At 41.8% G+C, this 21,474-nt stretch overlaps 2 protein-coding genes across 15 annotated transcripts in view; one reads left to right on the top strand and one right to left on the bottom strand.

The window, feature by feature from the left end:
* OGFOD3 (2-oxoglutarate and iron dependent oxygenase domain containing 3) overlaps positions 1-21,474 on the bottom strand; it is a 452,864-nt gene that overhangs the window by 291,514 nt on the left and 139,876 nt on the right. The window lies entirely within an intron of this gene.
* The window catches only part of LOC130297723 (urotensin-2 receptor-like), a 47,365-nt gene continuing 41,256 nt past the window's right edge, over positions 15,366-21,474 (top strand). For both annotated transcript variants that reach the window (XM_056550511.1, XM_056550510.1), the window contains exon 1: positions 15,366-16,901. In XM_056550511.1, the coding sequence (XP_056406486.1) occupies positions 15,750-16,835 (1,086 nt within the window). In that variant the 5' untranslated portion in view covers positions 15,366-15,749 and the 3' untranslated portion in view covers positions 16,836-16,901. The remainder of the gene's footprint in view (positions 16,902-21,474) is intronic.

The following is a 21,474-nucleotide window of genomic DNA, read 5'->3' as shown; positions in this document are numbered from 1 at the left end:
TTGCAGGTGTAATATGTTCCCAGGTTCTTAAGTTTTCAGTCCAAAATTACTGAAACTGTTGGCTCAATGTAGTGCAGTATGTAGACTTTTCTTTAGTCACACAACTGTGGTCTTGCGACATGGCACCCTAAAGGACATATCCAAAAAATCTTCCTGATGTGGCAGCCAGGCAGTAAAATTCAGTATGCAGTATGCCGATGAAGAAATGAGTGTATTACAGAGAGGACCTTGTCCAACTTCTTCTCTCTGGTGTAGATGATATTCTCCCTCACGGAGATGTGGAAACTTGTGCACAATATCCTCACAGTGTGGACAGGAACAGTGATTTGATTGTAGGCAGATTTGTTCTTAGGGGTAAGACATGTGGAGCTATGCATGTGGCACTGGCTAAGTCCAGCACTCAACTGGTTCTAAAAGGTGTGGGTCCACCTCTCCTCCTGGGAGGGAGAGGTTGGTCAAAGGCCATCTCCTACAATCATTGACTAGGAGGATCATGTGATCAAAGCATCATTCTTCTGTGTAAAGTAAATGCAGAAATGTTACCCCTTTACACTTTTGTATGACCAATAAATATAGTGCAATGACCATAAATACATTTGGAATAACTCTCCCATACCTTTGACTCTCAGCCACCAGACAACAGTCTTAGGAGATTATTTGGAACAGTTCTACTGGGACACTACAACTGCAAACTTTAATATGTGACCAAAAGGCTGCAATTTAAAGATTAAGGGGGAGATTTTTCAAAACCTGTCCAGAGGAAAAGTTGCCCAGTTGCCCATAGCAACCAATCAGATTGCCTCTTTCATTTTTAACAAGGCCTGTACAAAATGAAAGTAGTGATCTGATTGGTTGCTATGGGCAACTGGTCAACTTTTCCTCTAGACAGGTTTTGATAGATCTCCCCCTAAATGCACTATTTCTTCCGTGCATTCTCCCGTCACAAAATAACATCCGTTATTCATAACGGACTATAACGGATTAAAACGGATAATGTAAAAATCCCATAGACTATAATGGGAATTTCTAAGGGACGTTTAATGGACGACTTTCAGGGTTTTCATAATGGAACATCAAACGGATCTTTAAAGGAGTAGTCCAGTGGTGAACAACTTATCCCCTATACTAAGGATAGGGGATAAGTTGCAGTTCGCGGGGGGTCCGACCGCTGGGGCCCCCTGCGATCTCCTGTACGGAGCCCCGACAGCCCGCGGGAAGGGGGCGTGTCGACCTCCGCACGAAGCGGTGGCCGACACACCCCCTCAATACAACTCTATGGCAGAGCCGGAGCGCTGCCTTCGTCAATCTCCGGCTCTGCCATTGAGATGTATTGAGAGGGCGTGTCGGCCGCCGCTTCGTGCGGGGGTCGACACCCGCTATCTGGCCGGAGAGCCTGGCCCCCTTACAGAGAGATTGCAGGGGGCCCCAGCGGTCTCAAACTTATCCCCTATCCTTAGGATAGGGGATAAGTTTTTCACCACTGGACTACCCCTTTAAAACGGATTAATTTTATAGTGTGAAAGCAGCCTAAACTGGTGTAAAAAAAAGATTCAACAATTAAGTGTATCACCCAGAATTTAAAGTTCAGATGTTTGGATGCCTTTAGATCACAGACAGATATTTGCTTTCATAATATAGATAAAATATTACTTAGTCTAAAACTTCTGGTATTTTTTTTTATTTTTTTAGGAACTGCACCTCCACCATTCTTAGGCTATACCTGGTATTGCAGCTCAGTATTTGATATTACTTTACTGGAGTTGAAATGCAATACCAAATACGTATAATGGTGGCGCCATAACTCTTTTCAGTCACTCTTGAACCAAGCTAGCAGGTGGGGTTCTTCCCTCCAATATTATATAAAAGGGTGACCACCAGATAAGATTGTATAATCTTGCTGCCATATGACTATATACTGTATAAACTAACAACTAACATAAAGATACCAGCAATTGTCCTACCAAGCAATGTCTGTACCCATAAAGACAAAGAGCGGCCATATTGATCAGCGATAGGCTGATAGTATAGTACTGGACTGATCAATAATAGACATAATGTTATATGGAGAAGGTAAATAAATACTGTCACTTATCTCCTGACCTTCCTCTCTCCCAAACATAGAAAAAGATAACATTTCACTTATACATAAACCATCCCAATCTGCCGGGGATTAAGGTACACATGACTCAGTGTGACCGTGTATTACTTCACCACGCGACAACCGCTTGTAGACATCCGGTGGTTGACAATACACAGTCCCAAATAGGCGAGAAAAGGCGCTCCTTGTGGAGTAACGTAGATGGTAAGGGTAAAGCAAAGGAAGATTCAGTACCGCTCACCAGAGGAGGTTGTGCAACAACGTACACAACAATGGTAAAGATGTGTAGTTGGATGAGAACCGTCTGCAGCCTTCCTGGACATAGGTAGAATATATCCAAAGAAAAGCTTCGTTGTAACCAGGATTCGTGGCGCTGAGCGGAGCAAGGAGTCACAGAGCCAGGATACAATTCATCCGATTTATTCCAATAATGCAACGCGTTTCGCTGCGCATGCGCAGCGAAACGCGTTGCATTATTGGAATAAATCGGATGAATTGTATCCTGGCTCTGTGACTCCTTGCTCTCCTAAATACACAGTCCCAGACCTTCCTATCAAGTATTAAAACATTAACCCCTTAAGGACACATGACGTACTGGAACGTCATGTGTCCGCTCCCGATCTATAACGCGGGGCTGGGTCGGGACGGCCCCTAACAATGGCCAGGACTCGTGGCTAATAGCGCGCGCTAAAGTGAATGCCGCGACTAAAGTGAAAGTATGCCGGTTAGCTCAGTGGGCTGTTCGGGATAGCCGCGGCGAAATCGCGGCATCCCGAACAGCTTACAGGACAGCCGGAGGATCCCTACCTACCTCCTCGCTGTCCGATAGGTGAATGACTGCTCAGTGCCTGAGATCCAGGCATGAGCAGTCAAGCGACAGAAACATCGATCACTGGTTTCCTATGAGAAACCAGTGATCAATGTAATAGATCAGTGTGTGCAGTGTTATAGGTACCTATGGGATAACAATGATCAGTATAAGAGATCAGTGTGTGCAGTGTTATAGGTCCCTATGGGATAACAATGATCAGTATAAGAGATCAGTGTGTGCAGTGTTATAGGTCCCTATAGGACCTATAACACTGCAAAAAAAAAAGTTAAAAAAAAAAGTGAATAAAGATCATTTAACTCCTCCCCTATTAAAAGTTTGAATCACCCCCTTTTGCCATAAAAAAAAAAAAACACAGTGTAAATAAAAATAAAAATATATGGTATCGCCGCGTGCGGAAATGTCCGAATTATAAAAATATATCATTAATTAAACCGCACGGTCAATGGCGTACGCGCAAAAAAATTCCAAAGTCCAAAATAGTGCATTTTTGGTCACTTTTTGTATCATCAAAAAATGAATAAAAAGCGATCAATAAGTCCTATCAATGCAAAAATGGAACCGCTAAAAACTTCAGATCACGGCGAAAAAAATGAGCCCCCATACCGCCCCATACACAGAAAAATAAAAAAAGTTATAGGGGTCAGAAGATGACAATTTTAAACATATTTATTTTCCTGCATGTAGTTATCATTTTTTCCAGAAGTAGGGGATCATTTTAATCATATGGACCTAAAGAATAAAGATAAGGTGTCATTTTTACCGAAAAATGCACTGCGTAGAAACGGAAGCCCCCAAAAGTTACAAAACTGCGGGGGGGTTTTTCAATTTTTTCTCACAATGACTTTTTTTTCCGTTTCTCTGTAGATTTTTGGGCAAAATGACTGACGTCATTACAAAGTAGAATTGGTGGCGCAAAAAATAAGCCGTAATATGGATTTTTAAGTGCAAAATTGAAAGAGTTATGATTTTTTAAAGGCAAGGAGGAAAAAACAAAAATGCAAAAACGGAAAAACCCTCGGTCCTTAAGGGGTTAAACATTATTAACTTCCATTAAAACTTATGGTTCAAAGAACAAATAAAACTGGTTAAAAACTAAACTGTGTAGTGGCCGTTATCATTTTTTGCCTTTTTTGTGAAATTTCTGGACTTATTTTTAAATAATGTGTTGGTATCCAGATTCCCCACTCATTATTAGACAATTTTCTCAGTATTATGGAGTAAATTATTTATTTTTTAATATAAAAACGACTTCTTTAGGGGTCTGGGACAAAGCATGAACTGCCCTGCATGCTTTGTTCCAGAGCCCCGACGAAGTGGTCTAATAATACAAGAATGGTTCGGATTCCAATAAGGAAGCAACAGGAGTAAATGGAGGGACCAATGAAGAGGGGAACTACAGCCCCCAGAATGATTTAAAGGGGTACTCCCACTGGAAAACATTTTCTTTTAAAGCAACTGGTGCAAGAAAGTTTAACAGATTTGTAAATTACTTCTATTTAAAAATCTTAATCCTTCCAGTACTTATAAGCTGCTGAATACTTCAGAGGAAATTATTTTCTTTTTGGAACACAGAGCTCTCTGCTGACATCACGAGTACAGTGCTTTGATAAAAAAAAAAACTTAATCCTTCCAGTACTTATCAGCTGCTATATGTTCCACAGGAAGTTATTTTCTTTTTGAATTTCTTTTCTGTCTGACCACAGTGCTCTCTGCTGACACCTCTGTCCATGTCAGGAACTGTCCATTGCAGGAGAGGTTTGCTATGGGGATTTGCTCCTGCTCTGGATAGTTCCTGACATAGACAGAAGTGTCAGCAGAGAGCACTCTGGTCGGACAGAAAAGAAATTAAAAAAGAAAAGAACTTCCTTTGGAGCATACAGCAGCTAATAAGTACTGGAAGGGTTAAGACTTTAAATAGAAGTCATTTACAAATCTATAATGTAGAACAGCAGAAGCCAGCGATAAAAATAACTTCACCTTTATTTTCATCCAGATTAAAACATCAACATGAATTCGTCTCAGACACAATGGCAATAACATAAAACTCAGGAAACGTTCAGCATGACGCGTTTCAGGTCATTTGACCTTTCATCAGATGCATGATGAGTAGTGGGGAGGTGGAAAATATATAGAGCTGAATGGAACAGGTGTGAAAACTACAGGTGGGGATTTAACCCCATAAATTCCAAGTTCCAAACATTTCACCACTACAAATCATGAAATCGAACATGATATATGATTTTTCGAACAACAAAGTCGAATCATACAAAATCCACTTGTGAAAAAATCTTTATACAAGAAAAAAAACATCTACCGTAATAATGTAAAATAACACCAGACCTTAGATTGAGACCATATGGCTGGAATGTATGTAATGAATAGATCGAGAAAACTTCTCTGTTGTGCTAAATTTTTATACGGTCACCAGTCCTTTCTGATTGCTGAACCACTACGATACCATAAAAATGGAAATCAGATACATCACATGAATGTACAGTACTAAAATGTTTTGACACATTCGACGCATTGGTATAAGACGTGCTGTTAACCCCTCTCAGATGTTCTTGAATCCTTTTTTTCAAAGTTCTTTTTGTGCTGCCAAAATAGGAAATGCTGCAACTTCTGCAGCAGATCCTATATACTACATGTGTGGACTGGCAATTAAAGGAGAACTCCGGAATAGTAAAATTATCATCCATACTGCCGGCAGTAAAAAAAAAAAAAAAAAAACAGCTACATACCTTCCTTCGCTCCCCTGGTGCCTCCGGTAACCACCTCCGGCCTCCGTCGCGATCCTCTTCCTGGTTGCCGGTGGTCGACGAGTCATACTACACTCAGCTAATCACCGGCCGCAGCGAAGGCCCGACTCAGCCGGCGATAGGCTGAGCGGCAGTGTGATGTTTTTGGCTCCGGCAGCAGGTGCCGGTGTAGTGAAGAATTGTGTGTCTTGAAGCGTTCTTGCACTGCCGCTCAGCCTATCGCCGGCTGAGTCGGGACTTCACTGCGGCCTGTGATTGGCTGAGTGCAGTATGACTCGCCGACCATCGGCAACCAGGAAGAGGATCGCGGCGGAGTCCGGAGCCGGTTACCGGAGGCACCGGGGGAGCGAGGGAAGCTATGTACCTGTTTATTTTTTTTACTGCCAGCAGTATGGATGATAATTTAATGAACTGTTGAATAGCAACAGGTTTGAAATCATTCATGGCTACTGAAGAAATTTTAACCGCATGTTCACACACAACACATCTTGTTTGCCCGCACTTGAAAGATCCTTTCAGATTTAACCAAGATGAGCAAGTGTTAGATTTGCGTGAAGAGGGAAGCACATTAGGAGATAACAAATTTCACAGGTATGGAGCTTTTCTGGTGGAGAAATTTACACCATGTTGTAAATATTTATTTAAAGTAGGATCCTGCTGTAAAACAGGTAAAAATTTTATAATAATGTTTTTGATGGTATTAAATTCCACACTATATGTGGTAACAAATGTAGGCTTAAAGGAGGGTATTTCAGATAATTTATTTTTAATTTTTTAGATGTTTTGATTTAGCTTGAAGATGATTGTTCCAAGATTCCAATTGGACCTTTAGCTCTGTTAGGAGTCCAGGGCTGATAGCCCCTATCACGCAATCGATGACAAACCGTGTTAGATTGGTTTTGCCCTCTGAATATACTACCACACACCGTACCCTCTGAATATACTACCACACACCGTACCCTCTGAATATACTACCACACACCGTACCCTCTGAATATACTACCACACACTGCACCCTCTGAATATACTACCACACACCGTACCCTCTGAATATACTACCACACACTGCACCCTCTGAATATACTACCACACACCGTACCCTCTGAATATACTACCACACACTGCACCCTCTGAATATACTACCACACACCGTACCCTCTGAATATACTACCACACACTGCACCCTCTGAATATACTACCACACACCGTACACTCTGAATATGCTACCACACACTGCGCCCTCTGAATATAACCTTGCCATACAGTGCACCCTCTGAATACAATACCACAACGGCAGTAGCACCCCTCATCATCCATTAGCACATGCTATTACCACAGGAGGGGGGATTGGTGGTGTTGCTGGTGTATGATGGGGTGATACTGCAGGGGGGGTGTTGCTGGTGGATGATGAGGGTGCCACTGGCCCCCCCTGGCAGTAGCACCCCCATCATCTATCGGCAGGATCATCCTCCTAGCAGTAGCAACCCCATCATCCACCAGCAGGATGTGCTGATGGGGGTGCTACTGCTGGGTGGGGGGGGGAGTGTTGCTGGTGGATGATGAGAGTGCTACTGATGATGAGAGCGCAGGGTTTCAAACTGCCGATTAGAAGCTGTGCTCAGTCATTTAGTTTACATTGAAATCCTGCGCATCAAATCTGCGTACATGTGAACGGACCCTTAGGTAGCATAGTTTCCCCACATTTGGTAGCATAGTTTCCCCACATTAGGTAGCATAGTTTCCCCACATTAGGTAGCATAGTTTCCCCACATTAGGTAGCAGTTTCTCCATATTAGGTAAAAGTTTCCCCACATTAGGTAGCAGGTTCTCCACATTAGGTAGCAGTTTCCCCACATTAGGTAGCGGGTTCACCACATTAGCTAGCAGGTTCCCCACATTAGGTCATTAGGTAGCAGGTTCCCCACATTAGGTAGCAGGTTCCCCACATTAGGTCATTAGGCAGCAGGTTCCCCACATTAGGTCATTAGGTAGCAGGTTCCCCACATTAGGTAGCAGGTTCCCCACATTAGGTCATTAGGCAGCAGGTTCCCCACATTAGGTCATTAGGTTCCCAACATTAGGTAGCAGGTTCTCTACATTAGATACTCTTGTACATAGGAGAAGTATTATAGTAGTTATATTCTTGTATATAGGAGCGGTATTATAGTAGTTATATTCTTTTAATTAGAGGCAGTATTATAGTAGTTTTATTCTTGAATATGGTAGCAGTACTATAGGAGTTATATTCTTGTATATAGGAGCAGTATTATAGTAGTTGTATTCTTGTATATAGAGGCAGTATTATAGTAGTTATATTCTTGTATATAGGAGCAGTATTATAGTAGTTATATTCTTGTATATTTGAGCAGTATTATAGTAGTTATATTCATGTATATAGGAGGCAGTATAATAGTAGTTATATTCTTGTATATAGGAGCAGTATTGTAGTAGTTATATTCTTGTATATAGGAGGCAGTATTATAGTAGTTATATTCCTGTATATAGGAGCAGTATTATAGTAGTTATAATCTTGTATATAGGAGCATTATTATAGTAGTTATATTCTTGTAGATAGGGGACAGTATTATTGTAGTTATATTCTTGTACATAGGGGAAGTAGTATAGTAGTTATATTCTTGTATATAGGAACAGTATTATAGTAGTTATATTATTGTATATAGGAGCAGTATTATAGTAATTATATTCTTGTATATAGGGGCAGTATTATAGTAGTTATATTCTTGTATATAGGACGCAGTATTATAGTAGTTATATTCTTGTATATAGGAGCAGTATTATAGTAGTTATATTCTTGTAGATAGGGGACAATATTATAGTAGTTATATTCTTGTACATAGGGGAAGTATTATAGTAGTTATATTCTTGTACATAGGAGCAGTATTATAGTAGTTAAAATCACACTTCTTCTTTTGAGACATAATGCAGGTGACATTCAGAATATAAAAAATTTAAGTATTGGCACTCCCTAGATCCCTATAACAGGGATGATTACTTCAGCAGTGATGCTAATATCAGTTCTGTCTAGGATTTCCCTCTCTATAAGGCCTGGACTCCTCAGTTCCCTGTAATAAATATTCGCTACCACATTAGCTAGCAGGTTCCCCCCATTAGGTCATTAGGTAGCAGGTTCCCCACATTAGGTCATTAGGTAGCAGGTTCCCCACATTAGGTAGCAGGTTCCCCGCATTAGGTAGCAGGTTCCCCGCATTAGGTCATTAGGTAGCAGGTTCCCCACATTAGGTCATTAGGTTCCCAACATTAGGTAGCAGGTTCTCTACATTAGATATTCTTGTACATAGGAGAAGTATTATAGTAGTTATATTCTTGTACTTAGGGGCAGTATTATAGTAGTTTTATTCTTGTATATAGTAGCAGTACTATAGTAGTTATATTCTTGTATATAGGAGCAGTATTATAGTAGTTGTATTCTTGTATATAGAGGCAGAATTATAGTAGTTATATTCTTACAAAGTCCAAGTGTAAGGCACAGCTCACTCGAACGCCCGTCCTGCGTCTCGGACGAGACCGGACCATAACTCATACAATACTGTAGAAATGAAGAGATGTCCAGCGCAGGTTCCAAGCAATACGAAAAATATTTATTCAGCGGTAACACAGCATGATGACAAATAGGTGATGCGTTTCAGCCACAATCTGCAGCCTTGTGGCTGAAACGCGTCACCTATTTGTCATCATGCTGTGTTACCGCTGAAGAAATATTTTCATATTGCTTGGAACCTGTGCGGGACATCTCTTAATTTCTATAGTTATATTCTTGTACATAGGAGCAGTATTATAGTAGTTAGATTCTTGTATATAGGAGCAGTATTATAGTAGTTATATTCTTGTATATTTGAGCAGTATTATAGTAGTTGTATTCTTGCATATAGGAGCAGTATTATAGTAGTTATATTCTTGTATATAGGAGCAGTATTATAGTAATTATATTCTTGTATATAGGAGCAGTATTATAGTAGTAAAGCAATATAGAGAGCAAACACTTGGGCAACAGCTGCAGTCTCCTGTATAATGTCCCACTCTACAGCGTGGCGTGCGCTTCACCACTACAATCTGAATCACAGTATCAGCGTGTGGTGCTCATTCATAAGAAGCAATTCAGAAAGTATATTCCATGGAAGATATGAAGAGAGAGAGGGCACTCCCCCAAATTATGATGAATCAGTGGATTTATTCATAGCAGACAGTGCGGCGTGTAAGACATACACAGGACGGGCGGGATCAACAGGTGAACAAAAGCAATAGTACCATTTCGCGCCGAGGCGCTTCAAGAAGCCTGTTGAAGCGCCTCGGCGCGAAATGGTACTATTGCTTTTGTTCACCTGTTGATCCCGCCCGTCCTGTGTATGTCTTACTCTCCGCACTGTCTGCTATGAATAAATCCACTTATTATAGTAGTATTATAGTAGTTATATTCTTGTACATAGGAGCAGTATTATAGTAGTTATATTCTTGTATATAGGAGCAGTATTATAGTAGTTATATTCTTGTATATAGGAGGCAGTATTATAGTAGTTATATTCTTGTATATAGGAGCAGTATTATAGTAGTTATATTCTTGTATATAGGAGCAGTATTATAGTAGTTATATTCTTGTATATATTAGCAGTATTATAGTAGTTATATTCTTGTTTATAGGGGCAGTATTATAGTAGTTATATTCTTGTATATAGGATCAGTATTATAGTAGTTATATTCTTGTATATAGGAGCAGTATTATAGTAATTATATTCTTGTATATAGGAAGCAGTATTATAGTAGTTATATTCTTGTATATAGGAGGCAGTATTATAGTAGTTATATTCTTGTATATAGGGGCAGTATTATAGTAGTTATATTCTTGTATATAGGATCAGTATTATAATAGTTATATTCTTGTATATAGGAGCAGTATTATAGTAATTATATTCTTGTATATAGGAGGCAGTATTATAGTAGTTATATTCTTGTATATAGGAGGCAGTATTATAGTAGTTATATTGTTGTACATAGGAGCAATATTATAGTAGTTATATTCTTGTATATAGGGGCAGTGTTATAGTAGTTATAGTCTTGTACATAGGAGCAGTATTATAGTAGTTATATCACACTTCTTCTTTTGAGATATAATGCAGGTGATATTCAGAATATAAAAAAATAAAAGTATTGGTACTCCCTAGATCCCTATAACAGGGAGGATTACTGCGGCAGTGATGCTAATATCAGTACTGTGTAGGATTTCCCTCTCTATAAGGCCTGGACTCCACAGTTCCCTGTAATAAATATTCGCACCGTTTTCTTTCGTAAGCACAAGAACAGCATGAGATTCAATTCTGCATTAATGAAATCTTTGTCATCCAGCCGGGCAAATCAACCTAAATGTCTATACCGGCCCAGCGTGATGCCATCTACCACTGACAGTAATATCATGGATTCTGTAGTGACCACCATCTATATTAGCCTTGGACATGTCTTATATGCAGCTATTATCCTATGTGGATCAATTGCTAATTTTCTCAAGATATCTACTTTGCTATCAGTGAATGTTCTTGTTTACATTCAGAGGCTGAAAACCTTTAAAGACTAAATACTTCTCAAGGCTGAGGGTTTGTTACCATTGTACCCTGTCCAGACAATCCTCTTTGTGCATTTTACAATTATCAGAACAGGAGATTTATGCTGTGGAGCAGATGTCCCCAACCCAAGGCCACCATTAAATGTGTGAGCAGTGGTATAGAGCAGAGGTCCCCAACCCAGTCCTCAAGGCCACTAACAGTCCAGATCTTTATATGAGTGGTATAGAGCAGAGGTCCCCAACCCAGTCCTCAAGGACCACCAACAGTCCAGATCTTTATATGAGTGGTATAGAGCAGAGGTCCCCAACCCAGTCCTGAAGGCCACTAACAGTCCAGATCTTTATATCAGTGGTATAGAGCAGAGGTCCCCAACCCAGTCCTCAAGACCACCAACAGTCCAGATCTTTATATGAGTGGTATAGAGCAGAGGTCCCCAATCCAGTCCTCAAGGCCACTAACAGTCCAGATCTTTATATGAGTGGTATAGAGCAGAGGTCCCCAACCCAGTCCTCAAGACCCACCAACAGCCCAGATCTTTATATGAGTGGTATAGAGCAGAGGTCCCTGACCCAGTCCTTAAGGCCACCAACAGACCAGATCTTTATATGAGTGGAATAGAGTAGAGGTCCTCAGCCCAGTCCTCAATGCCACCAACAGACCAGATCTTTATATGAGTGGTATAGAGCAGAGGTCCCCAACCCAGTCCTCAAGGACCATAACAGTTCAGATTTTAATAATTCCCTGGTCTATTCCACTGGATTAAATGAAAAAAAAAATCTGGAATGTTGAGGGCCTAAAGGACTGTGTTGAGGACCACTGCTGTAGAGGATATTCTAGGCTGGATTTAACTGTAACAAATTAGGTTTAAGGGTTTCTACAGCCTTGACATGTAAACAAGAATGTCTCCATTCACTGAAAGCAAGCAAAGGCCGTAGAAAAATGACTTTTATAGGTTGATGTGGGAGGCACGAAGACTGTATTAGGCCATCTTTAGCTCTATGCACCTGGCAGCACCATACCGATCAATATGTTTCATACTAATTAATCAATATTCATCTTTTGCCTTTAGTATTTACTCATTTAATCAGATGACCATTGTCATTGTAGAGGGTCAAGGTGGTCACGTCTACTGTGGCATGAGAGCCCTAGTAAATGAGGAGGTCAAAGGGGCTATATTGTATATGACACAGGCTAGGTGATGGGGGTAGGGTATGTTAGGGTAAGCTCAGACACTCCAGATTGAATGCAGATTTACTACAAGATCTACGGTGTTCAAATCCTTACATAGTTTGCATTGGGGTAGGTTATGCCTCTGGTCATCCACTAAACTCTCAATGAAAAAAAACTGGTTTATTCAGCTAACATTTCATGTTTTTTGGGGCCCTAAAGAATGTAGTAAATCTACTGGGACTTTGCATGATAATATATTCTCATTGGGGAGGAAGAAGCAGAAGACTAACCAGGGAAAAGATGGAGCTCATGTCTGCACCTTCTCCACCATCAAATCGATCCAGCAGATTTGGTGAATATGTAGTCACCCTACTTCTGTCACCTAATTCTGTAGGGAACATCAGAGCCTTAAATAGGGATTTCTTCACTTGGGGCAAAGTGACACTGTATATAAAGTATCTGGCCAAGGCAAAAGCAGCTTTTCATCACCCCCTGGCACACAGGGCACATGCCCAAAAGACGGAGAGATACCCAGATCATGGAAGACGGAAGAAGTTATTTTCTCCATGGCTGTTTTAAGAAGATTGGTTACTGGGCCGAAAAAGATCCTAATGCTTTATAATGAAAGGAAAGACTTGTTACTTTGTGCCACTGGATTTCCAGGGACGTAGATCTTGCCTTCTTTCTACTAATTTCTTTCTTATAGGATAAATCCTTTGGGCAAGTTCTTCAGAGCATCTGGTACTCAGTACAACCTTCAACCTCACCATTTATATTCCACAGATATTCATGACCTGAGGCCATTACGTGGGATGTGTTCCTGAAGCTGGGATGCAATAAATTGTGACCCATGAGAAGAAGAGTCATCAATGGAAGTTCCTAGGAGTCATTTTCAAGGAGACCTTTTTGAAATCATGACAAAATGGAGTAAGTGACTAGCAGTAGCCAAGGCCTGAAGATAATAAGGTTGTGAGTCGAAGAGAACAGGACTTTATTTTGTGGATGGGAAATAAGCTGCACTGGTTGAAAGGTAATGAGGTTTGTGATGAAGATGGAAACAAGTGAATTAATGTACATAAAAACTAGTCCCCTTGGGTCGGATCTTGCTTTTACATCATTCCAACAATGACTTTTAACTCAATCTTTTGTAGCCTACCAATGTTCTTGAACCAATTTTTCAGATCATTGGGCTTGGGTTGTCTTGAGGCCATTATAGTCAACAGGCTTGGCTGCATGTGACAACCATTAGAGATCCGATGTCTCAGAGCTGCTGACAACACATAAGCCTCGTCAGACCAACTGAATACCTGGACAGTTCCTGACATGGACAGAGGTGTCAGAAGAGAGCACTGTGGTCAGACAGAAAGGAAATTCAAAAAGAAAAGAACTTCCTGTGGAGCATATAGCAGTTGATTAGTACTGCAAGGATTAAATTTTTTTTTATAGAAGTAATTTACAAATTTTGCACCTTTTTCCACTGAAGTAGCCCTTTAAGAGTGAGAGCTCTTTTTTTTTTTTCAACATTGTTTGAAAAAGGGTGTTGCTTCTTTTTTCGTGGATATAAAAAAAAAACTATGTATTTTCACGGTTCCCCATAAAAATGTATTACAAATGGTTTTTAAGGTGTTGGTTTTGATACAAAATTGGCATACATTTACATCAATAGTACGTGATCACATGGAAAGAATGTGCACTAACAAGTCAACCTAAAAATCTGCACAGAATGCATTGGGCGAATGTCGGTGCAGATTTTGGTGTGATTTTTTAATGTGGATTTTTTTTATGCTACTTTTTTTTTACGATTTAGGCATGCACACCCGGACATAATCCATGCAGTATAGAGGAGAAAAGCCCTGAAGCGTCTTTAGACTTCAATAGGAGCTTCATCATGTAACCAAGCATGGTCTCACGTCTCCCACTAAAGTCAATGAGAACAGGTGTTTTAAAGGTGTGGTCTTTAAAGGGGTTGTCAAGGATTAGAAAAACTGAGCTGATTTCTTTCAAAAACAGAGCAACACCTGTCCTCAGGTTGTGTGCGGTATTGCAGCTCAGTTTCATTTAAGTGATCGAAACCAAGTTGTAATACCACACACAACCTGAGGACAAGGGTGGTGCTATTTTTGGAAGAAATCAACTCTGTTTTTCTAATCCTGGATAACCTTTTAATGTTAAAATAGTGTACATTCTGCAATTGCTAAAATGTGGAAAAAATTAGGAAATCGGGGTACAGCTTATAATCTAGGGGCCTTCAGATGCAGCAGAGGTGAGCTTTTTTCTTAAGTTACATTTAGATACAATAGAGGTATGTTTATTACTCAATCAGTATTTCTTAACCAGGGTGCCTCCAGCTGTTGCAAAACTACAACCCCCAGCATGCCCAGACAGCGAAGGGTGTCCAGGCATGCTGGGAGTTGTAGTTTTGCAACAGCTTGAGGAATCCTGATTGGGAAACAGTAACTAAAAGGGTAATCCAGGATTGGAAAAATAGGATTGTCTTCTTCTAAAAACAGCACCACACCTGTTCTTAGGTTGTTTGTGGTATTACAACACGGCTCCATTCACTTCGATGGAACTAACCTGCAATACCACACACAACCCAAGGACAGGTGTGGTGCTGTTTTTGGAAGAAAGCATTCATGTTTTTGTAATCTGCGATAACCCTCTTAAAGGAGCGTTCAGATTTCTTTGACAATTCCCTGAAGGCAGTGGAGTCTTCTTATGTGACCATCCTTCAGGCCCCTACCAAGGGACAAGTGCTGATGTGCCAATCCACAAATAACCCAATAAAATACCACCATAAATTGTACTATGCAGCAAACTCAGCTCAGCTACATCTGTGTTCCAAAAACATTCAGTAGACAAGCCATGGCTAGAGAGGAAGGGCAGAAGACAGATAGGTAAAGAATAGAGGAATATGGGCAACATTATAAAAAGTTACGGGAAATAGGAAAAAGTATAGTATAGTCTAAAAAGGGGAAGAACGAGACAAGTGCAATAGGAGAAGAGGACAAACAACCAGACGGGAGGTGGAGAACATGACACAAGGGAAAATGTGATGGATCGAGGGCCGAACAAGAGCCAGACACAAAGGAAGGGATAGAGAACAAGAGGTCCGTGAAGTAAGAAGATAGGGCAGGATGAAGAAGACAGTGAGGGAGAGCAGCGTTGTCGTCACCACCTCCTCCCTCCCCCTCCCTCCTGCTCTCGCTTTCTCCTTTGCAGTTCTAAGCTATTGAGAAACCTCAGTCTTTTCCACAAGACGGTCCCTTCCCCGGGCCGGCTGCACTGATTCTCAAATGGAGCCCAACTCTTCCGGCCCGGGGAACTTTTCCAACCAGGACCTTCGGGGCTACAGCATGGAGGAATTAATCATTACGGCAACCTTTGGCACCATCCTATCTCTGATGTACGTAGCTGGAATGGTAGGAAACGTGTATACCTTGGTGGTCATGTGTCAGTCTATGAGATATGCTGCATCCATGTACATCTCCATCATCAACCTGGCCCTGGCCGACCTCCTCTACCTGTCCAGTATCCCGTTCATCGTCTGCACGTCTTTCGTCAAAGACTGGTACTTCGGGGACATCGGGTGCAGGATATTGCTGAGTTTGGACCTGTTTACCATGCATGCTAGCATATTCACCCTTACCGTCATGTGTACCGAGAGGTATATGGCGGTAACCAAACCTCTGGACACAGTCAGAAGGTCCAAGGGTTATCGGAAGTCCATGGCCATCGCCGTGTGGGTGCTGTCTCTTCTGCTCACTTTGCCTATGATGATCATGATGACTCTTAGAGAAGGAGAGGGAAAAGGGGTGAAAAGGATGTGCGCTCCAACTTGGAGTGAGGATGCCTACAGGACTTACTTGACGGTACTCTTCAGTACGAGCATCATGGCGCCAGGAATGGTCATTGGGTACTTGTACACCAGGTTGGCCAGGACTTATCTGGAATCCCAGAGGAACCCCATCAATAAGAAAGAGAACAAGAGGTCCCCAAAACAGAAGGTGCTCATCATGATCTTTAGCATTGTCCTGGTCTTCTGGGCTTGCTTCTTGCCTTTTTGGATCTGGCAGCTAATACGACTTTACGACATGTCCCCCCCACTCTCGTCTCAAACCCAAAAGTGCATTAACTACCTGGTCACCTGCCTGACCTACAGCAACAGCTGCATCAATCCTTTCCTGTACACCCTCCTCACCAAAAACTACAGGGAATATCTGAAGAACCGCCACAAGAAGTTCTACAGGTTCACCTCCTCCTTCAAGAAACGGGGCTCTAGCCTGCAGTGCTCTTCCTGGGGTCGCTCCATGTCCTCCAGCAATCAGTATGACTACGGGTCGGAGTCTATCGGCATGACATGTGTCAGGGACATCAAGTGAGATGTGCCGGTCTCAGGTTCAGGATCAGCCGCCAGCTCGCTGCAGGGGGACCCCCCCACCACTCTGGTAAGTGACAGCAGGGGCGGGCTAACCCTAGATCATTTAACCCTTTCAGTGTCTGCTATGTATCCTTTTAGAATTGCCCTGATTGGATTTTGGAGAGACGTGAGATTCGTGTGTAATCCCAGAGACCTGGGAAGGGAATTATATTAATTGGGTACTGTCCCTTTAAAAGAATAAACAGCCTGTGATCATGTCACCCCTACCTGCGGGCTTTGCTGTTTATTAGCTCTCCCCAATCATCCGCTTAATAGTTGCTGTCTCTATTTATAGTTGGCGGTAGAAATTCCGCACTGATCTCTCAACTGTCTTGATGGCTATTAAAGTGACGCTCCACATTGAAGACCACTCTAATGCGTATTGGAATTGTATTACGAGCGATTCCCTAATACACATCTACCAGGCCAAGTGCCACCGTTTCTGCTCAGTGGTGAAGGGGTGACATTAAATTCCCTCTGACTGCTCTTCCTGGCACTGTGTGCAGTACACAGCTTCCCTTTAGCAGTATCTTTATTGTGTCAATGTAGACAGGGCTCGCAACAGCAATTCTATGACCAAATAGATGCATACGAGGCAATTGCTGATAATACAATTCCATAATTTAGGTTGTGTGAACAACAGAGAATGGAAAAGGGAATTTCGCCTATTATAAAAATTTGGATTATTTGGGTTGAAAAAATGATGGGGTCGGGGTCTGGCCTGTATCTATAACGGGGGCATCCTCTACGCCAGTGGTCTCCAAATTAAGGACCACCAGCTGTTGCAAAACTACGACTCCCAGTATGGGAGTTGTAGTTTTGCAACATCTTGAAGTCCACAGTTTGGAATCCACTGCTCTATACCTAGAGGAAAAAAGGTTTCTACACCAGCACAGACGGGGGATTCTTTACTGTAAGAGCATTGAGACTATATTACAAACCGGCCAATGGCTGTCCGGGTATACTGGGAGTTGTAGTTTTGCAACATCTAGAGGTCCACAGTTAGGAGACCAATGCTCTATGCGAATAGGAAAGAAGGTTTCTACACCAGCACAGACCATAGATTCTTTACTGTAAGAGCAATGAGACTATGGAAGCCTCTGCCAGAGGAAGTGATCATGATAAAGTCACAACAAAAGTTCAGAAGGGACCTGGTTGCATCCATGCACCGAGCAACTCTCCATTTTGAAGACAAGTGAGCATCATGGCCTACTGGCTGAGTGGGTCATCACTCCAGCTCGTCTTGGACAGCGGAAGCCTGTACAGAAGATTGTGATTCCCTGAATCAGTTTTGGAGTCAGAAGGTATTTTTATTTTTGTTCACACACCATGGGATGGGATGTTTTTGGCTATATTTATAGACCAAAAATATATCTCAAATTCCATACCAAATATCTGCATTAACGAAACTGTTTTGGCCAAAAAAAAAAATAAAAAAGACCCTACACTTAGTTTTATGGCCCTAAAAATTTTATGTGTGCACCAAAGAGCCGTTTCCGCATTTGATCCAGGAGAATTTAATAGGAAAAATACGGTTGTTTTTAGGGACGTTTCTTTGGTTGTTTTACGGGCCAAAACTAATGGCCCAAAATACTGTGGGTGAACATCGCCAGAAAATGAGGGAAACTGTCTTCTACCTCTTGGCTTGGGGTTTTTACTTGCGCTGGATCTTGCGCTGAACAAGAGTAATACATAACAAGACATGGCCGCCCGCACATCCGCATGTTATACATCTATCAACTGCTTCTCTACAAAGTTTTAAAACAAACAAACAAAAAGTTGGTGGTATAAAATTTTATTAAATTGTTTAATTCTACTTGCCCACTTCCTGACCACTTATTTCAAGTGTAGTGCTACGTGGTGACCACCGCCGATGCAACACCAGAGACCACAGTGGGAGCAACCCAGCAGTCCAGCACCCACACTTCTGCCAGACTTAGTTCCCCAAGCTCTGGGTCATACCACCATCAATGGCTACTGGCCACAACCAAAAGATAGAATCTCAAAATCTCAACTTTCCAAGTGCTAGAAAGCATCAGATTGAGAGAAAATAGTCATCCCTATGTAGTCTTCTACTAGGCTTCTGGGTTTGCTTGACACCTGGGACTCTTCCCCTGTGGCCACAGATGTTGTGGCAGCGCTACTGTTTGAGCAAAACTTGAAATAATGACCATGTATTAGTTTTGTAGGTTTTGCCCTTAAAGGGGTATTCCGGGATTTTTTTTTTTATCTGACTATGCTACAGGGGCTGTAGAGTTAGTGTAGTTCATAATATAGTGTCTGTACCTGTGTGTGACGGTTTTCTCACAATTCTTCTGTGATTTTCACTCCAATATTTATTTTTATCAGCATACAAAATGACTGTTGTCTCAGATTTTTCCCAGCTTGCAATGCGGCCGAGACCTGACTCACTAGTCAGCTGATGACAGGGAGCCTTGTCTGCTTCAATGGGTGGAGCGATCGCTTGGCGGCAGAGAGATCAATCTGCAACTAATTCAACAGCTGTAGGCACCCTGATTGAAAACCACAGGTCTTTTGAATGGATGCAGCTCATTTATGTTTCAAAGGTTGGGGTGGCGGATGTGTGGGAGGGAGGAAAATGGAATTGTGGGATTTGTAGTCAAACAAAGTCAAACAGGAAATACCAGTTCACAAAAAGCTAGCCACAGTGTTCTGGTAATCTCACAACATAGCCATTTAGCCCCAAGACAAGCGCAGATCTTTCCTAAGCATGTCCATTACTGTCTGCCAGGTATGTACTAAAATCACCTTATGCTGGAGAACCCCTTTAAGTCCATGAGCTGGAGTATAAAAATAATAGGGCATGGTGCTCAGTGGACAACCAAAATTCGAGGAAGGTGTCCTTGACTTAACATTTTGGAATACATCCCTACATAGTTGTAGAATAATACAATAAGGAGCCCATGTAATGTTGCCAAATGGTGGCGAAATAATAGTGCTATACCGTGCTGACGTAATATGGCCATACGTGCACTCAAAAAAGTAAAAGTAGAATTAATATCCCTGTTGAGACCATAATGAAGGTTTTGGCCATGTTGTATCTTGACCTGTTTTGCACTGGCCGGAGATTTCAGTGAAGTCAGTGTCAGGTAGGAGCAGTAAAACTGCAGTCAAATCAATAGTGGCTCCAAAGAAAACTCACTTAGTGATTTAGAAGTTTGGGTACATGACTGATCTATGAAAACCTTTCATTTTTAAAAATAAGTGGAGGTTCTGACTTATTAACCCAGATGAGCTACTGAGACTACCAGATGGGCAAATGTATTCTGACCCAACATCACATCCATATTTGCATATTGTACCATAATAGTCTCCATTCTTCTGCTGAGGATTTCCATGTCTCTTGGGCACTCATATTGGTCTTGGACCTTGATTTGAGGTTGGATATTATTGGGGTCAGGATTCTGATGCAGACCACAGAAGTTTTTTTATCACATCATAACATTATTTATGGGTCTCTGTTTGCCCATCAGTTTTAGTCATGATAGAACATTAGCTTCTACCAAACTAAGGGACCCTTCCATGGAAGAAAAGACCTCAAAATAATGTAAGGATCCAGTCGTAGACTTATGTGGCCAATGGCTCATAAATCCTATCATGAAGAACTAGATAACATCATGGAGAGGACCGACCACTCCTTAAAGGGGTACTCCGTCCCTAGACATCTTATCCCCTATCCAAAGGATAGGGGATAAGATGTCAGATCGCTGCGGTCCCGCTGCTGGGGAGCCCTGGGATCCCCGCTGCGGCACCCTGCTCTCATTACAGCACAGAGCGAGTTCGCTCTGCACGTAATGACGGGCAGTACAGTGGCCGGAGCATCGTTACGTCATGGCTCTGCCCCTCGTGACGTCACGGCCCGCCTTTCAATACAAGTCTATGGGAGGGGGCGTGGCGGTCGTCACGCCCCCTCCCATAGACTTGCATTAAGGGGACGGGCCGTGATGTCACGAGGGGCGGAGCCATGACGTCACGCTGCTCCGTCCCCCGTATCGCCCGTCATTACGCACAGAGCAAACTCGCTCTGTGCTGTAATGAGAGCGGGGTGCCGCAGCGGGGATCCCGGGGGTCCCCAGCAGCGGGACCGCAGCGATCTGACATCTTATAAGAAGTCTAGGGGCGGAGTACCCCTTTAAGAAGACCATATTTCAATAGTTTCATTGCAGCTTTTTAGCCACATATTCCATATAACCATATATACCTCCTGGTTTTTATAAATTTTCTCCACTTCATAGAACCCACCATCTGCACCTTACTTCTACATCCTGAAGTTATTTACCACAACATAAAATATCTGTCAATAAATATTCTTCATGAATCTATCTCATATCTATCTATCTATCTATATGAAAGAAGGAAAGCAACATGTCTTAAAAGCAAAAAAAGATTAAGGAGCACGCAGCCATATGAAGTACAAAACAATAGAATGTCCGCAGCACACGATTCCAAAAAAATCCAAGAATTTATTCACAAAAAAAGAGTGTCAGTATCAATGTTTCAGCTAGCTCTCCTAGGAGCTTGAGAATGGCTAGGAGAGCTAGCTGAAACGTTGCTACTGACACTCTTTTTTTGTGAATAAA

The sequence above is a fragment of the Hyla sarda genome, chromosome 13, assembly GCF_029499605.1.
Source record: "Hyla sarda isolate aHylSar1 chromosome 13, aHylSar1.hap1, whole genome shotgun sequence".
NCBI classification, from domain to species: Eukaryota; Metazoa; Chordata; class Amphibia; order Anura; family Hylidae; genus Hyla; species Hyla sarda.
The sequence above is the reverse complement of the archived record's forward strand: the minus strand, read 5'-3'. Positions and strand labels throughout refer to the sequence as shown.